Source organism: Diplotaxodon limnothrissa, linkage group LG16 (genome assembly GCF_057381915.1).
Source record: "Diplotaxodon limnothrissa isolate DT_005_m linkage group LG16, D_limnothrissa_male_GT1.1, whole genome shotgun sequence".
NCBI lineage: Eukaryota > Metazoa > Chordata > Actinopteri > Cichliformes > Cichlidae > Diplotaxodon > Diplotaxodon limnothrissa.
This window is the reverse complement of record NC_140611.1, coordinates 18,476,107-18,493,978: the sequence shown is the minus strand read 5'-3', so window position 1 is coordinate 18,493,978 and position 17,872 is coordinate 18,476,107. Positions and strand designations below refer to the sequence as shown.

At 39.7% G+C, this 17,872-nt stretch overlaps 1 protein-coding gene across 1 annotated transcript in view; it reads left to right on the top strand.

The window, feature by feature from the left end:
* Window positions 1–13,767, top strand: part of arhgef7a (Rho guanine nucleotide exchange factor (GEF) 7a) — a 36,433-nt gene extending 22,666 nt beyond the window's left edge. Inside the window, exons 16-21 of the mRNA XM_085375286.1 lie at window positions 1,084–1,305; window positions 1,453–1,546; window positions 1,855–1,944; window positions 6,436–6,535; window positions 12,882–12,936; window positions 13,083–13,767. Of these exons, the coding sequence (XP_085231412.1) occupies window positions 1,084–1,305; window positions 1,453–1,546; window positions 1,855–1,944; window positions 6,436–6,535; window positions 12,882–12,936; window positions 13,083–13,205 (684 nt within the window). The 3' untranslated portion in view covers window positions 13,206–13,767. The remainder of the gene's footprint in view (window positions 1–1,083; window positions 1,306–1,452; window positions 1,547–1,854; window positions 1,945–6,435; window positions 6,536–12,881; window positions 12,937–13,082) is intronic.
* Window positions 13,768–17,872: the final 4,105 nt, after the last annotated feature.

Sequence of the window (17,872 nt, the reverse complement as noted above, 5' to 3'; positions counted from 1 at the left end):
CCCTCTTTAGTTAATTTCTCCAGGTTCCTAAGGTTTGAGGGGTTCCTTCCCATGACCTGTAACTCTGTCAACAAACTCTCAGTAGTGTTCAGGCCGAAGCTCTGGGTGTGTCACTCCAAATCCATTTTTTTGTCATTTCTTGAATAATTTGGCTCTGTGTTTTGAATCGTTATCTTATTGGAAGGTTCATTGCTGCTCAAGTCCAAGTTTTTCGGTAGCCTGGCTTATGCTTTCATTGAGAATCTAGATATAATAGTCCTATTTCATGACTCCACCAACTTTTACAAGGTTTCCAGGCCCATTTGCTGAAAAACAAAGACCAGTGCATTATACTCACACCTCAGCGTTTGACTGCTGGGAATGTATTTTTGGGTTGAACGCTTCACCTTTCTTTCACCACTCCTCTGCTCCCGAAGAGCAGTGTCTGTTTTGAAATCGGTTTTCTGTAGGTTCGCCTTGGTTGCGACATGTGGGTTACTGTTGGCCTCACGTAACACTTTTCTTGTGAGAAGGGGCATCATCTTGGGTTTACTATTTCTTTGGACCTTGACTGTGTGGAATTGTACCTATTACTGATCTTTTTAGGCTGTGGCTGCAGGCATCTGCAATAGCTTGGTCATGGCCTTTGTAGCCCACGCCATCCTTTTGAACTCTCACAATGTGTGACCTGAGGTCCTTCACTTATTCATCTGCTTCTGACCGTGACCTGATTGTTCTTTTTTAATCAACTCCCCTCAATTTATAACCCCTAGAAATTTTCTGAAAATCAACATGGCTTGCATTTATTGCCTCACATTATAGAAACATCTGGAACGCCCTGGGTGTCCTGCACTGTAAACAATTGTCTTGATAGATACTGAGGCATGTGAAGATAATTTGGAACAGGGGTAAAAATTAAACATTAGTATTTTTATTGCTTTTTGTTGTGACGCTTGTTTGCTATTCTCATGTATGAAACAGCAAAAACACCTTTTTGTAAGCGCCAAACAAATGAAGAGTAAATCCGTACAGTTATTGTTCTTCTTTGCAAGCTACATATTCATTGTATAATTCACTCACTTTGTTGCTTCTCGTCCCCCTCAGCTCCCATCTCACCCTCTCACCCCATCCCGACATGGTGAGAACAGGGCCTTGACAGTGGCTCCTACCTACCACACCCTGCCTCACCCATCCTCCCATGGGACACCTCACAACACCATGATGTGGGGCCCACTGGAACCACCAAATACCCCCAAACCATGGAGCCTGAGCTGCCTGCGACCTGCACCCCCACTACGGCCCTCTGCCGCCCTCTGTTACAAGGAGGTAAACCTGATTTACGTTGCTTATGTTAAAACTATATAATCCTAATGCTAAGAAACTGTATGTGCTAGTGAAATGAATAATGATCCTTTTTTAAAAATTAATATAGCCTGTTTATAAAGTATTCTACCGTTTGCCCTTCATGTGCAGGATCTTAGTAAAAGTCCTAAGAGTATGAAGAAACTTCTTCCCAAGCGCAAACCCGAGCGGAAACAGTCTGAAGAGGAATTTGCCTTGAGGAAGAGTATGTGTAAAGTCTTTTATTTTCATATGCTTAGTCTTTTTTGCCTCCATAAAAAGTAATAGTATGACATTTAAGAAATGGCTGAATTGCTGCCTGACTCTACGGAAAACTGCATATTGTTGTGTATACCTCCTTTTCCTTATAGATTAAACAGTGCTGCTAAACTAATAGCTTGTTCTCTCCCTACATTTTACTCACTAGACGGCTAAGAAAGCGGTATCAGTCTTCCTATTTCTTTCATAGTGAGAGAACAAAGACATTAGCATGTGAATTAAATGTGCTTTTTCCTGGCACCGTCTCTTTCTCAGGCACAGCTGCTCTGGAAGAAGACGCCCAAATCCTGAAAGTTATCGAGGCATACTGCACCAGCGCCAAAACCAGGCAGACTCTTAACTCTAGTAAGAAAAAAACAAACTCTTACCCGTCCAGATATACAAACGAAAGAAGAGAGGTTCATACTGGATCTTGCTCTCTTTGTAGCAGCTGCATCTGTATTCTGTACTCAGTGCCTTTCTTTAACTTTATTCTGTACTGACCCCTCTAACAGTATCTCTTCTTCTTCCTGTTTCTCCTCCATTCCTTTACTTTTGGCATTATTTTCCTTGAGTTTATCCTTTCCTCATCTTTTATTTGATGCTTTTCTATAATTTTATCCATCGTCTCATCCTGCATCTTCCATTGGTTTTATGATTTGCCATTTGTTGCGTGTTTGCGTATGCTTCCTCCTTCCTCCCTCCCTCCCTGTGCCGTCACTCGTCTTTCCTCGACCACCATTTCCTCCTCCTGCATTCGCAACATCACTCTCAACCCCGCCCACTCCACCCAGCCTGGCAGGGCACCGACCTGATGCACAACCACGTGCTGGCCGACGTGGACCAGTCCTGCGTGGATTCGCCGGGCCGCCGTAGCAGCGTGTCCCGGCCAGAACTGACCTCTGACCTTTCAGAGGACTCAGACTATGACTCCATCTGGACCACGCACAGTTACAGAATGGGCTCAGTGCCACGCAAGAGCTGCATCTCTCACCAGAACTGAAGACCGTACAGTACTGCCAAGCTGTGCTGTGAAGTGAAGTACAGCCTGCTTACCTCTTTTCTCTTCAATGTGTTTGAAAAAAAAAGATTTTTTTAATTTATCTATTTATTTTCTATTATGATTTTTCAATTTTTTTGTTAATTTATTTGTTTTATTTATTTTTCGACAGTTTGTTTGAAGATGTTTCAGGCATCTCCCTGTTGCCTTTGCCATTTCCCCTTTTATGTGCCTCCTCTCTTTCTGTAGTTGTCATGCAGTAGGTGTTTGATAATTTATTGTTAATTTATCTTGAATGTGACCACTCCCCTGGTTTGAACATAAATGGGGTAAGCTCTCAGGAGAGAGTACAGGGATTTCAGAGTGGAATATGTGGGAGGGAGACCCAGGGGTGGGAGAAGTGGGGACTGAGCTTTTCCTGTCTGATATTCAGATGTATTTCAGGAACGACTGTATTCTATTTACCATGTACTACTCCTCTCCAGTATGTGTTTCTAGAGTATGTATGCTGAAACATAGCACAGATGCTACACAGGTACAGGCACATATCCCCCTGCTGTCTGAAAATATAACGGAATGCAAATGCAATATCCAAATTATCGACGTTTAATAGAATTTTCAGAACATGAAGTTATACCCGTGTTGCAAACCCGTGACAGCATGAAATTTAACATTCCAGATAGCTTTTGTGTGTTCAGTCCAAACTGAATATTCAGTGGTTTAATTAAATATTCAGCGCCTAATAGTTTGTCAAATTCAGTCCAATTTTTTTGTCCTTTGTCCATAGCTGCTACAGAAAGAGAAGATTATCACTTCACTCTCTGAGTAAGGTGTTACTAATTTGATTAAAGTCGTTCTACCAAGACTGATAAATAATAAGGTTCTGACCGTCTAAATGACCAAAAAACTCAATTTCAGACTTGCCTATAGTAGTATGCAGATGTACAGATAGTTTTAGTACGTCTCTTGTGACCATTGCAAATATAATTCTAGCTCTTTGGTATCAGGTGGGGGGGACAGACTATCTGCAGGACTACATACCACCGCTGGCATTAAGTAATTGGACATAATTTGTTTTCCTTTGATTTTTTTTTTTAAGCGAAGAAGTGACTTTTATTACTATTCCTTTTGATAGTTTACTCCTAGTGTAGTCTCTAAGGCATGATCCTCAGTCTGATCTTAAAGTGGATCCATTATGCTTTTCCCAGTTTTCTCTTAAATATACAGTTTCAACTTTGAAATACAAGTCAAAATCTCAGCCTTCAGGATTCAGTGCTCTAAAAGCTTAGTTTGACATTCATTTGTTCTTTTTTCGGGATACATAACAACACGTCGAGATGTATGACGATAAAGAGAGGGGTCTTCTTGATACATCTTCTGTTTGTAAAGACAGCCAATAAGGAGAAATTTGGTGGCTTAAAAGGGAGAGGAGCTAAAATAACTTGGATTAAAGTCAAGACCACACAAAGGACCAGTATAAGCTAAATAAGGATTATTATGAGCAATAATCATGCAAAGACACTCTAGTAGAGTCAAGGAATAAGAATAGGATTTTAATTGGTCCCCTTTAATGTCTAGTTATGTTTCTGTCCGTATCACAGGGTTGCATTTATATAATGGTTTAATACTCAAGTTAATGAATTATTTAAATAAAAGGTTTCATATAAAACAAGCAAAGGGTGTCAGTCTGTGAGCTACAAGCTAAAACGGTTACAATCCTATAGTAGAAATTGAACGCCTTCGTTTGATGGGGGATATGTGTCCCATACATTAAAGAAACAACTTACCATTTGGGGAAATGCACTCACTACATTTCTTGCCAAGTTCTGTGTGAAGAGTGATAACACCCACGTTCAGTATGACTCTGAAGCTTAGCATAAAGAACGAGAAGAGCTAGTCTGCCTCTGTCTAACGGTAATAAATCCAACAGCTAGGACCTTTTTAAATGTCACCGTTTTAATAAACAAAATTAAGCAGGTTAATTTTAGCCAACTAACTGGTGCTTGTTGACTGACAGCCCCCCCTTTTTTTTAAGTTGTGCTAGGTTTTTATGCTAGTTTTGGCTAAACATGTTGCAGCTCCAGCTCTAACCCTGCAAGCATGAATTGATATCAGTTTTCTTATCTCACTCATTCATGGGAAGAAGCATTTACTTGCGTCCAACTTTGAGTCATGAAGTCGCGTTATGTTCCAGGAGAACAGCTTGTCAGCCATGTTTACTAGCTTTCAACGTCAACTAGCTTGACAGGCTTCTCAGACAGGAGAGGATGGTTATAAAATCACAGATGAAACTAATAACTCTGGGTGTAGCTCTTGTTGTATGCTCTGACAATTTCAACCACACAAAGATGTTCAATGCCATTTGAAAACATCACCCCTTTTCTTTCTTTTTTCCTTTCTTTTTCTTTTTTTGTTGTTGCAACAAACTAGCACCTATGCTGTGGCCTCATTACCGAGACTTGCCTTCGTGTTGTCCGGCTTGTGAGGCTTCCCATACTATCTAGCGTTAATGACTATTTTTATGAAGAAGTATTTTTCCAGTCTTGGATATTAAAAGTACAGGCTGACATCCTCTTACAGTAAGCAATGTAAGTGACATAGAATATATTGGTCCATGTTACAGTTTGAACTGCTCTTTTTTTTTCTTCTTCTTCTTGTATTTATTATTTGGTATAAATGCTCCTTTTTAAAAAATTTATTTATATTTTATTCTGTATGCCGATGTTTACAAAATGATCCCTGGAAGAATCGTTTGTTTTCTTTTTGAAATTTTCTCGGTCTGTATCAACGTTTACACAGAATTTATGACATGAAGTGTTTGAGTTCTTTTGCACAATCATGTAACAGGCCAGTGGGTGGGTTGAGGGATAGAATCTGTTAAAATTCTGTACTTTTTGTCGTCTGCCTAGAGTGTGTATGATATAATCCTAAAGGTAGACTTAAGTATTCAGTGTTACTGTAAAGTAAATGCTCATTTGTGGTGTAAATGCTCACCCTCTGTGTTTTGATAGCATTGAGGGGTTTAAAAAGAAAAACAAGCAAGAGAGAGAGAGATCATGATTATACAGGAACATTTCTATGTGAACTACTTGTTCAGCTCAGAATACTGTCAGAGTGGACTTGAAATCTAAAGAGCACATAATGACCCTTTCTGTAAATACTAGTCATCTTGGAGCAAGGAAAAAAACCCATTCAATCTTCTATGAGTATTTGAGCTAAGAATATCACTGTCCTTATATCATGTGCTATATTTTGTGACAGGTGTATTCTGTGGTTTAAGAAACTAAGTCGAACTGTGGGACAGGCAGGGTGACGAGACTAACTGTCTTTAGCCAACATTGTCCTCTGTGTGCTCAAATGTTGTATTCAGTTCACACATGTAGCCATGTCTTATCTGCAAACAGCGCCTTCAGTGTATTTGTTCTACACTGCTGAAGTGTTCAAGTCCCAAACGCTGTATTATGAGTTTTGAATAAATCTGTCATTTGGTAGACGTTGGCATTCATGTGACTTTGTTTTTGCAGAACAAGTATGTGGTTTCATTTGGGAGAGATGGTGAAGTCTTTGCTAGTTTCAAATTACCAAGGTGTATGACGAATGGTCACATGACTCTGTTTTTGTGTCTCCCATTTGCTTTCACTATCCTCTGTGTCTTCTGTCTGAAAACTGGTCTGTGCATGACTAACACACAACTACAACCAGCTGTGCGTGTTTGTGTCTCTTGGATGCTGTGTGTCATTCCAATAAAATTCGGATTTTGGTCTTAAAAAAGGAAAAGTCATTTACCAAAGATGACTGCACTGGCTTACTGCGTTCGGAAGTATCATCTGTTGAAGAGCTGTTCTGTGTTGAAACAGGGCCACAAAGGGAAACAGGGCTCCATGTGATCATCCCCGGTGAGGAGAAAGTACTTTTGGAGGATCCCAGTCGCAATGGACAAAGTACTTTGGAAGAAAAGTAAGATGATGGATGACTCTCTTTTCCATGCTTCTATCCTGGTTTATGCCTAATGTCTTTAAATCCTGTAATACTCAGCTTAGTCCTTGCTGTATTCTGTATGCGGTGCTTATAGAGCTGTGGAAAAAGTATTTGCCCCCTTCCTGTTTTTTTTTTTATTATTATTTATTTTATCTTTTTGCATATTTGACACACCTACCTGTTTCAGATAATCAAATTTTACCTACCTGACCCTGTGTGGAAAAGGCTAATAACTGCTTGTGCTACGCGCGGGCAGCAAGAACTGCTTTCAAGCAAGGGATTTAGGCCCAGTCTTCTTTGAAGAATGGTTTTGATTCAGACAGATTGGAGGGTTTGTTTATTAAAGCATGAACAGCCTGTTTAAGGTCATGCCAAAGCATTTCAATCAGGTTTAAGGCTGGACTTTTGGTCAGCAGCGGTTTTCTCCTTAGAGACATCCAAGGGAGAGCTCCTTATTGTTGAATCATGAACTCTGACCTGAACAGAAACGAGGGAGACCTGCAGTTCTTTAGATGTTGTTCTGGGTTGTTTTGTGACTTCCTGGATGAGTCGTTGATGCACTTGTGGAGTACTTTTGGTAGGCTGGCTCCCTCTGGGAAGGTTGCCCCAGTGTTCCAAGTTTTCTCCATTGGTAGATAATGGCTCTCACCGTGGTTCACTGGAGTCCCAAAAATGGCTTTGTAGCAATTTCAACACTGATAGATGTCAATGACTTTGTTTCTCATCTGTTTTTCTTTAAATAATGGTGTGAAGTGTTGCTTTTAGACCACTTTTTCTGACAAGTTCTATTTTAAGTGATTTCTTGATTCACAGTTGATTCATACTAATATAGAAAACTGTTGTTGGAACCCTGCGTCATTACTGCGAGCTAGCTGAAGGCTCTCCTCACCATTTGAGGTCTGTGTTGAAATGACAGTTGTGTTACAGTTTTTTCTTATATAACCGTAGTCTAGTGAGGAGTAAAATAAGTTGTATAAGGGTATGTGTCAGTAGGGGTGGGCGGTATAAACAGTATACCGTAGAAACTATGAATTTGGTCAAAGGTAGAGATTTTGACTATACCGCTCTGCCGCAATAGCGCATGTTGATGGTGTCATCAAGCTGCGCCTGTTTTGGTCGAAAGCATCGCACCGTCTGCAAGCAATATTGTCTGCAAGCAATATCGTCTGCAAATTGGGCGACAGTAATAGTGAAGAGACGAAGCACGTTTTGGAATATGAGGAAAGCGAAAAACTGCGCTTCCTCCACTTCCGTACCATTGATTGATTCATGCTGAATTCTCTCGCAGCTGCTCTATTCCCATGTTGTTGCAGTATATTAATGACTAACCTCGTATTGTGGATGGATTATCTCAGTTGTTGTCCTGACTAGGGATGGGTATCGTTTAGGTTTTATCCGATACCGGTGCCAAACCGGTACTTTTGAAATGGTGCCGGTGCTTAACCCTTTAAAACCGGTCGGAGCGGGCACGCTCCATTTTGCGCAACTATTTTTAAATTCCTGTAGAACTGCAACCACGTAAGCTAGCGCAATAATTTTTTTTGCATATGAAACCGGAGGAGTTGTACTTACATCTTATGCCATCAGCTTGTCCTAGGTCACGGTTTCCTTCCACATATAGCTTTGCAAAAACTGCATAAAAAACGCTTGCAGCAACAAAAACATAATATCCCAGAAACACGCTTTGCCGATCCGATCAGCTGTTCGTAACACTTCCTACGTTGGAATAGACGTCAGCGCGAACTATCGCATGTCCGCCATTACCTGCCCGAAACCGGAAGTAACGTCATTTTTGCGGAAATGTAGTTTTTTACCATCAGGGCCTCATAAGCATATACTGGTGTTTTTAAAACTGTTTCGTTTCTGGGATTCTTAGAACTCAAATTGCACTGCTGGAAATAGTTTATTTTGATGCATATGCTGCTTTTTTGCAAATTTGCACTATAATATTTATTTTCGTTTTTCCTGCAGTATATAAAAATTGGTGTATTATAAAAATAAAACTATGAAGACACTCAAAATAAATTTCCTGTGGTGGGAAACTATTTTGTGCAACTTTTTTGTATTTACAGTTTTGATAAGCCCCTTAAAATTTTCTAATTAGAAATATATGTTAAAGAAACAAAAACAATTTTCAATTTTTTTTGTAGTTTATTGCACTTTTTTTGCAATTTATGTAATTGCTATCCACTTAATGCATACCTATTATTAAAATTTGGGCTATAATGGTTGTATTGATGTATAGCAACTTGAAATGTTCCCAAAAATGGCATTACAGCATGTAAAAATATAATATAAGCTCTGGTTCTATTCTAGGTCTTAAAGGGTTAAACGGTGCTTGAACCGGTGCTTAAAGAATGGAAAACACAAACTTTGTCCAAAAATCTCTTGTGTTTTTATTTTTAGCAGTTTCTTTTTTCTGCAAAATGATAACCAAGTTAGCCTTTTCTGTTGATACACCATACCTCCTTTGGTTGGAACCGGTGCTTAAACAATGGAAAACACAAACATTGTCCTAAAACCTCTCATGTTTAGCTGTTTTTTTTTATTTTATAAAAAGATAATAATGTTAGCCTTTTCTGCAGCTATGGGGTATATATGGTATCACTCTATCAAACAAGAAGACAGACAACATGTAACTATGATGGTGTTTGCTAGTTCACCTTACGTGCATTAATTTAATAACGTTAAGTTACTCAACCAGAGAAGAACGGCTGCTGCTGCCATAATCAACCGTCATCATTTCTGCTACACTGGCAGAGCTAGGGGCCAGGACTCTACTCTTCGTCTGTGAAGGTTCTCAGTCGTCCAGGTCATTGTAGTCAAAGGAGCTTGCAAAGAAAAGCGTCTGGACTTCTTTAAGTTAATTGAAGACGTTTCACCTCTCATCCGAGAAGCTTCTTCAGTTCTAAGGTCAAATGGTGGAGAGTCCCAGATATAAACCTAGTGGGATATGTCTGTGAAGGTTCTCAGTCATCCAGGTCATCGTAGTCAAAGGAGCTTGCAAAGAAAAGCGTCTGGACTTGCAAAGAAAAGCGTCTGGATGAGAGGTGAAACGTCTTCAAGTAACTTAAAGAAGTCCAGACGCTTTTCTTTGCAAGCTCCCTAAACCTAGTGGGAGTATCCCCCCACAGAGGGACAAAAGGACCCCCTAATGATCCTCTAATCATTGGTGTCGTAAACCACCACCTCTGTTCAAAGATGGTCGCTCACAGTGGACATAGATGGCACTGTGAGCGACCATCTTTGAACAGAGGCGGTGGTTTACGACACCAACTCTCTGCCATCTATAATCCAGCTTTGAGTTCCCTCCCCAGATGCCTTAACGCCCACTCACATCCTGGGCCATCTGACCTCAGGAATTCGCATGATAAGGTGGGGCCAGGTTTCACAATGAAGTCACCCGAAACTCTGGCTGATTGGGACCCACACCCAGTTTCACACCTTGGCTCAGGCGATTAGAGGATCATCAGGGGGTCCTTTTGTCCCTCTGTGGGGGGATACTCCCACTAGGTTTATATCTGGGACTCCCCACCATTTGACCTTAGAACTGAAGAAGCTTCTCGGATGAGAGGTGAAACGTCTTCAATTAACTTAAAGAAGTCCAGACGCTTTTCTTTGCAAGCTCCTTTGACGACTCTACTCTTCGGTTTCTTGGGGGATGTTGCTAACTCCAGGTCTGATAACAGGCACCACACCAGCAGTAGATGTGCTCGGTGTGAGGTCTTGCAGCAAGCTATTAAATACTGTGCATTTCTCGGCTTTTAAAAAAACGCTATGCATTGCCAGGTGTTTCATCAGATTCGAGGTGTTACCTCCTTTGCACAGTATTACCGTAAAGCACTTGTTGCAGGCTGCTGAGTTTGCATCTTTTGCTGTGAAGTACAGCCAAACTTTTGACCGCTTTGCCTTGGGCATTTTTAATCTGTAGCTCTGCTCTAAAAGAACGTACGTACCTGGGCCCACCTATTATCCTTGGAAAGGTAAAATTATTGGCTAGAATCCAAAGTGTATGACATCTCAAGAAAAAAAAGCACCGAAATGTGCGCTGCTTTTCGGTCTGGTTGCTACCGTTTATGTCAGAACCTATCGGTATCCATCCCTAGTCCTGACTGAAATTTGGTCCGTTTACAGCATTATGCCATGCGATTGCATTTGTCCCTAGCCATCAGACCCTCACGTTAACTTTTATTGAGTGGAAAAAAGCTAGCGTTCATCCTCCAGCTTCACTGTTTATGTTATGCTAACATAGCTCGCTAGCAATCATATAGCACTTCATTAAATACCAGCTAGTCCAACTTCAGTAACCCTACAAACGTCACTGCTGTTTAGTTTTCTGTCTTCGTTAATGTTGGAAGTGATAGCAGAGCCATATGTTTGTTTGTTTTTTCCAGAAACCTCCCTGTCAGAACTCTGCTATATCATGTTTAGGTGGAAACTAGCGAGCTAACTTCCTGCTAATTCATAGCTCTGCTCGGTTTTCATGGATGCCTAAATGTTAAACTTAATTGTTACACCTGGTAAAGCAGCAACGCTGATCATTTTATTAAAGATAAAAGAATTTAGACAGTTTTTAATGCTCAGTGATGCCGCAGTGTTCGTTTGACTTTGGGACCTGAAGCGGACAGAGTTTTGGACCCAGATTACTCTGCGAGGCTCCTGACTATGGTAGCCGTAATTAGTGATGTGCAAATCATGAACGAATCGTTCAATACTTGAGAATCACTTTACTGACTCGTGAATCATGATTCACAAGCCCAACTGTCTCATTCACTGACTCATCCCTGTTGCTGTTAGCAAACTAATTTCACTAGCAGAAATTTATCTACCTTATAATTACAATTATGGGGGAAGAAAAAACAGCCAGTTTCTTAACTGAACTGCTCTGCTCTGAACTGGGAAAAAAAGCCCTGAGTAGAAAGCTCACATCAAGACAATAGCTCCTCAGTTCACAGTAGCATCGCTCTGCTAACATGCCAACAGCACATTTGAGTTACTCACCCTGACCCTTCCTGTGCGGAATCATAGCGTAAGCGAATCACTCACTCACCCCCTCTTTTCCTGTGCTGAATCGTAGCATGAACGAATCACTCACCCCCTCCCTTGCTGTGCTGAATTGTAGCATAAAGGAATCATTCACTCACCCCCTCCCTCCTGGCTCACAGCTTCTTCTTCTTCTTCTTGGTTGGAAACCAATGTTAAGGCACATTACCGCCCTCTGGCTTGCAGCTCAGTGGACATTTAGATGAGAAAATATATATTTGACACATTTGAGCAAAATACTAATAAAATAAAATAACAATAAATAAAATGAATTTTCCCTTTAGAAATCGTAATTTTTTTGCTCTTTTTTGCTCTATAAAAATAGTTGTTTTTCTTTTTTAATCACTCATCTTAGTCGTAGGATATACATGAAAAGAGAAACAAAGTAAGTTTGAGTGAAAATGTAAATTTTTTGCACTCTCTGGGCAACTGACTTAGTGACTCAAATGACTCAAAAAACCCGATTCATTTTGGTGAGTGACTCATTCAAACTCGATTCAGTAAAAATCATCGAATTTACCATCACTAGCCGTAATGCTCTGACAATCACACCAAGCGGTGCGGCTTCATAGCTTACCAAAGTCGTACTAAAACATTTTGACAGATTTTTGAGCGCCGTGTTCCACATAAAATCGGTTCGAGGTCATTAAGCACAACCAGAATTCATACATAAGGCACACTGGATTATAAGGCGCACTGTCAATTTTTGAGAAAATTAAAGGATTTTAAGTGCGCCTTTATAGTGCTAAAATACGGAAGAAAAGAATATATCGTGATATATACTGTGATATGGATTTTACGCCATATCGCCCAGCCCTATGTGTCAGCCTTCCTTGTAGGAAAAATAAACTGTTGGTGTTGTTTTGTCTTTTTTTTTGACTGTTTGTTAGCAGTTTTAGAGATATCATTTTCAAATTTTGTGTGATGGTAGATAACAACAACAGCTTGAGTTGATTTAATTTGGGTGAAAATTTTGTCAAGGTCAGACAAAATGTGAAAATCAGTAATGCTTCATCTTAAAACTACAATACAATTGTCTATGACTCATTGTTAGCACCATTGTTTTTTTGCTTTGTTTTTTTTTTCAAGTACTTCGCCCTACCACCTCACAATGATGCCTTAGCAGGCCTTCCACATCTAAAAAAAAAAAAAAAAAAAATCACAAAACATCAAAGTCTCTTGCACTTTGGGGGAAGTTGCGCTCTCTAAGTGCGTTTGTTGTAAATATTTTTATTAATTTCTATAATTATTTTTAAAATTTTATTTATTTATTTTTAAATAGGAGCCTGGTGGACGTGGTATATGCCCTGAGGGATGAGGTTCAAGAGCTGAAACAGGTGATGTTGGATGTTTGTTGGGTAACTCATGATACTGTGTTTATAAAATTATAGATGTCAAAACTGGATAATTTTAAAGGCTGAGTGACTAAATGTCATCTTCAGATTTGTTTTAAAATGTATTTCATGATTGTTTTCCAACACAGGATAACAAGAAGATGAAGAGGTCACTGGAGGAAGAGCAGCGAGCACGGAAGGATCTAGAAAAAGTTGTTAGAAACGTTCTGAAGAGCATTAATGACCCAGCGTGGGATGAGACAAACCTGTGAGGCTCAAGTTAACACCCATGTGAAGCTTGTAGAAAGAAAGAACTTGTACAGTACCTGTGGACTTGATTGCACTGTTTGAAAGACATGAATTAAGCTCAGTTGCGTGAAGGTAAATGTCCATCTTAAGGCAAGTAAATGTGGGCTTGTTTGAGATGGATCCACCAGTGCACTTTAAGTGCCATTCAGCTTAATAGACAGGCCTTATTGAGATGACTTGTTAAACTTCCTCGACCATCTGTCCCAAAATAACATTCCTTGATCACTAAGCAAGCATGACTGTACTGAACCATCCAGCATCAATGTCTGTGGCTGTGTTCACGAAGCTGGAGGATAACTGGAGAGAGTTCCTCTCCGTCTGTTTACAATCATTTAACGGCACAACTATCCACTGTACAGAATGGTACTTTAATGGTGTTAATGGTCCAAAGGCTTTGACAAGTCTTAACTTGAACAAAGCCATTTCATAACCTCTTTATTTAATTTTTTATGAAATGATTTTTTTGCAGGGTATCCTCCTCAGACTCAGGCTAAGCCTGATGTTTTTAACCTTTAGCAAAGCTTGTGCCAGGAAACTCCTTTATGTCTGTTTTTAATCCATTTTTTTCTTTTGTTTTTGTTTGACAACTTTACTTTTTCATTTTTCCTAAGGGAACTGTACAGATATTAATGTTGTACTGTATATTGTAAATACTGCTAAAAGATGAGCCTTTGCCCGTTGGGATAAATAAATGTGTTTTTTGAGGTATGCTTTTGAATGCCGCTACTAAATCTGCACCATCCCCATTTAGTATTATGGAAGGAATATATACACACACGCGCTCGCACTTGTGTGCCCGCTGGGATTAATACATGTCTGTCAGGAAACCTAATAAGAATACCAATATTTAAATTCAAAATTTTACTATTAAACTTTTAGTTTATATTTAACTTGCCTGAAAGCTTTAGGTGACATAGAAAACCACAAAATCAGCTTATACACCTTTGTGTGACTACTTCATTATTTCTTTTCAGCACCTATGCACAGAGGCTGTGGATAGGTGCTGGTTTGAAGCCTTTTTGGGAATCTCGCCATATTTATTGATAATTATTGAGAACCAATAATTACATGATGCTACGAGCAGAACTTATTTCTATCCCAAGAAAATCACAACAAGTTAAGTCAAAAAATGACTCTCACCAAAGAGTATACCTGTCTAAAAACTTTTTCCAGTGGTAGATGAAGTAATTTATATATAAATAATTTTTCAAAAGTCCACAGACTTAACAAGTTATTATTTTAAGCTCTACTTTGGTTAAATGTTGTTTAGTTTCTGATAAAACATCTTCACCTGAAAATGTGAAGTAAATAATTCTAGTGTTTAAAAGAACAGTGGTTTCCACTGAAATTTAGTAGACTGAATGAAACAGTATGTTTTCTATAGTATATCGTTACTAAAATATGGGCTTGTGAGATTTAACAGTGACTGTAGCTGAGTAATATTAGATTGAAATGTATCTAATTGGCTAATAACAGGCCAAACACTAATATCATGAACACAAATATGTGCCTAAACCATTATAAACCACTATATTCTTTCCTTTTGTGCTTTAGTATATTAGGTACTAAACAATAACATGTAATTAAACAATATTACATTTTATAACAACAACCACAACCCTGTTACTGTTCTTCTTACAAGTCAGTATATAAACATTTTAATGCAGAGATTTTTATGGATTTATTACAAGCAGTTTATCAGTAGAGTGTATACAATATACTATGCTATTACTGTAACTGGTTTTGTCTCATAGGATTAGTTAATACTTTGGTAATACTGTAGTAATAACTTGAAATTTCCATATTATCACCACTTTATTACCACTATTACCACAATATTACTGAGCTGTAATAAGCACCGATGAAATATTTGGCTCTCTGTGTTTACCTTTGATGACAGTAGAAAAAGCTCGCTGACTTGTCTACCTCTCATTTATATGTCAAATATCTGGACCGGGGTTAAATTCAACTTGCTCAATATATAGATCTGGTTTCTGAAGTTTCTCCACAGGGAAACATCTGGATTTTGCTGTTTTTGTTTTGTTTTGCTGTTTAGTGCTGAGAATAAAGACTCTGGGCTAAACTGGGTTCCATTGGAGCTGGAGATGAAGCCAACGGGAATGAAAATAACCAAAAGCAGCCAAAACTGTGAAGTAAGGGGCAATAAAGCCATACGCCCGGTCCTGCTGCTACACATGAGTGAATTAATTCATCTTATTCAGATGTCATTCTTCACTTGGCCGGAGGGTGCCTAACAATGGCTGCTAGGCCTTATTAGTTATTTATTTATTTGTAAGTTTTCAATTTTCACAACAGAGCACAAGCTAAGACCTACTGAAAATATTTTCAGTGTAGGCAATTAGAGAAAAGAAATCACAAACACTGGCAGCGAGACAATGTGAAACAATAAAAACAAAAATACGTAAGGGGTTTTACAGAACTTTGTGGAGTCAGAAATGGGAAAGGATCGAAAAGGCATCTTTCTTGTATGTGCTTTATATATTTCATGAAGTCAGACCACACTTCCTGGAACTCTCCAGCAGTTATGAAGCCCGCCAATGCTCGACAACATTGTTACTTGGATATACCCGTGGGTAAAATAGTGCTCCTAATAGACACAGCCGAGGAGGTTCTGAAGGAGGCCTGTGTAGCCACTCACCAATACACTGGATTGCTTATTGAATGAAAGAGCAGCACCACAATAACTGAAGGTAAGTAACGATCACTGATTCGCATTTTCAACACAAATTGTTAGGTACCAAGCCCATTCTATGAACTTTGACACCAGTTTTGTGTATCCCCCCATGTTTTGGGAGAACTTTGCGAGTGAATGATATTCCAAACAGATCCACGAGGTAGAAGGAGGAGGGTTAGCTGAGAAAGAAAGCAAGGTAGGAGAGATATCAACTCTGCCATTGCTTTTTGGAAGCAATGCAATATTAAATTGAAAAAATAGGCCTTATACCAGCCTATATCTATTTTTCTCCCCCAGCCTTTCACTGTTTATTGCACACATTAAAAAGTGCCCTATCACCTTAACCTCTTGCCTTGTTTAACACAGTAAAGGTAAGTTTGGCATGAAAAACTGATGGCCAAAGTGCTTGACTATTTACATGCAATACCATGATATCATAGTGGTCTGTGTGTATTCTAGCTCTTTTTAAAAAATCCAGTCTATTGAATTCTATTGTGCACTCTGGTAATCGCGACAAGCTTTGTAGGGTGGAGAAGATCTCATCCGGCTGTTGTTGGATGAATAAGTGCAGATGTCAACCTTTTCACTGTGACTCTCACCTTGTCCACTCTGTTGTAATGAAAACGGCAGCCTTTTGTTTCATGTTGAATATTCCTTCATAGGAACAAAGGCACAATTCGCATTCATCCTGTGAGGCAGATCTCGGCAGATAAAGCCAGGCCAGCACTGCCACACTCTGACCTTGCTGGCATGACTCCCTGAAAGTGTTTGGCTGCCTCTCTATCCTAAATAATGAACTGGCTCATGAAAAGAGCCATTGCCTTACTGCTGGGAAGTTTACCTGGCACTCTGAGCATGATGTTGCCCATAAAGGTACATAAGTACACATTGCAGCTAACATTTGGGCTCCAGCTTGCTTTTATTTGTCCTTCAACTTTCCCGGGGAACACTTGAGAGCCTTCTTCTTCCTGTCAAGTGTCTGGTGGGTGAGAAACTTTAGAAATAAGGAGGCAGACGCATATTATCGGGGTTCTGACCTGCCCCAGCCCCTCTTCACTCTCTGACTCTTTCTTCCAACCAGGATGGAGTGACAGCTTGTCACTGTGGCTGCTCCACAATACAGCTCAGACCCCCCGACTATTGTGGAGCTCAGGAAAAAAAAAGCACCAAGGTCTTCCTCTCTCTTTCCTTCACTCTTTTTTCTCCCTCTTTTCAAAGCAGAGAATCAATCAGCTGTACACACACACACATACATACACACGACTCATTTCTTTTCCCTTCCCTCTGTCTATTCAGCAGCCAGTGATCATTTAGACTTGACATGTATTGTGAAAAACTGAGCTGCTTTGCCTCTTTCTTCTTCTCTTTCTTTCACTCCCTTTCTCTTTCAACTGTCTGTCATTAATGTCCAGGTCTTACAATATACGAACAGAGGAGAAGAAGAAAGCGAAGAGTGAGGGATGAATTGATGGATGGGAGGATAAGCGCTCAGTGTCCTTTCTTTAAAGATTTGTTATTGTACAGTACTGTCTCCCAGTCATTTTTGGTTGGTGTTTCAGTCTGAAAGCCCATCCACGTGCTCTTTTGTATGGGAAAGCAATAAGGCCCCATTGAATGAAACTGAATGGACCTGCCATCCTTAGGGGCTGAGGCCTGAGGACTCCTATTCTTTAGCCCCCAATCTAATTGGAGCTGAAATGAAATGGAGGTTTCTTATGAAAATAGGCTTTGTTTGGCCGCAAGGCTGGTAATTCATAAACAATAAGCAGGGCCCCATTGTGTAGATAATAATATATTCATGCCGCTGGAGATGGGGAGAAAGCAAAGCGAAGGCTGAGGATATATAAGGAGGATAGGCAGAGACAGCGATGGAGAGTGAAGGGATAAGAAGAAGGGGAGGAGGAAGACGAGGGGCTAATAGCAAATAGTGGGTCA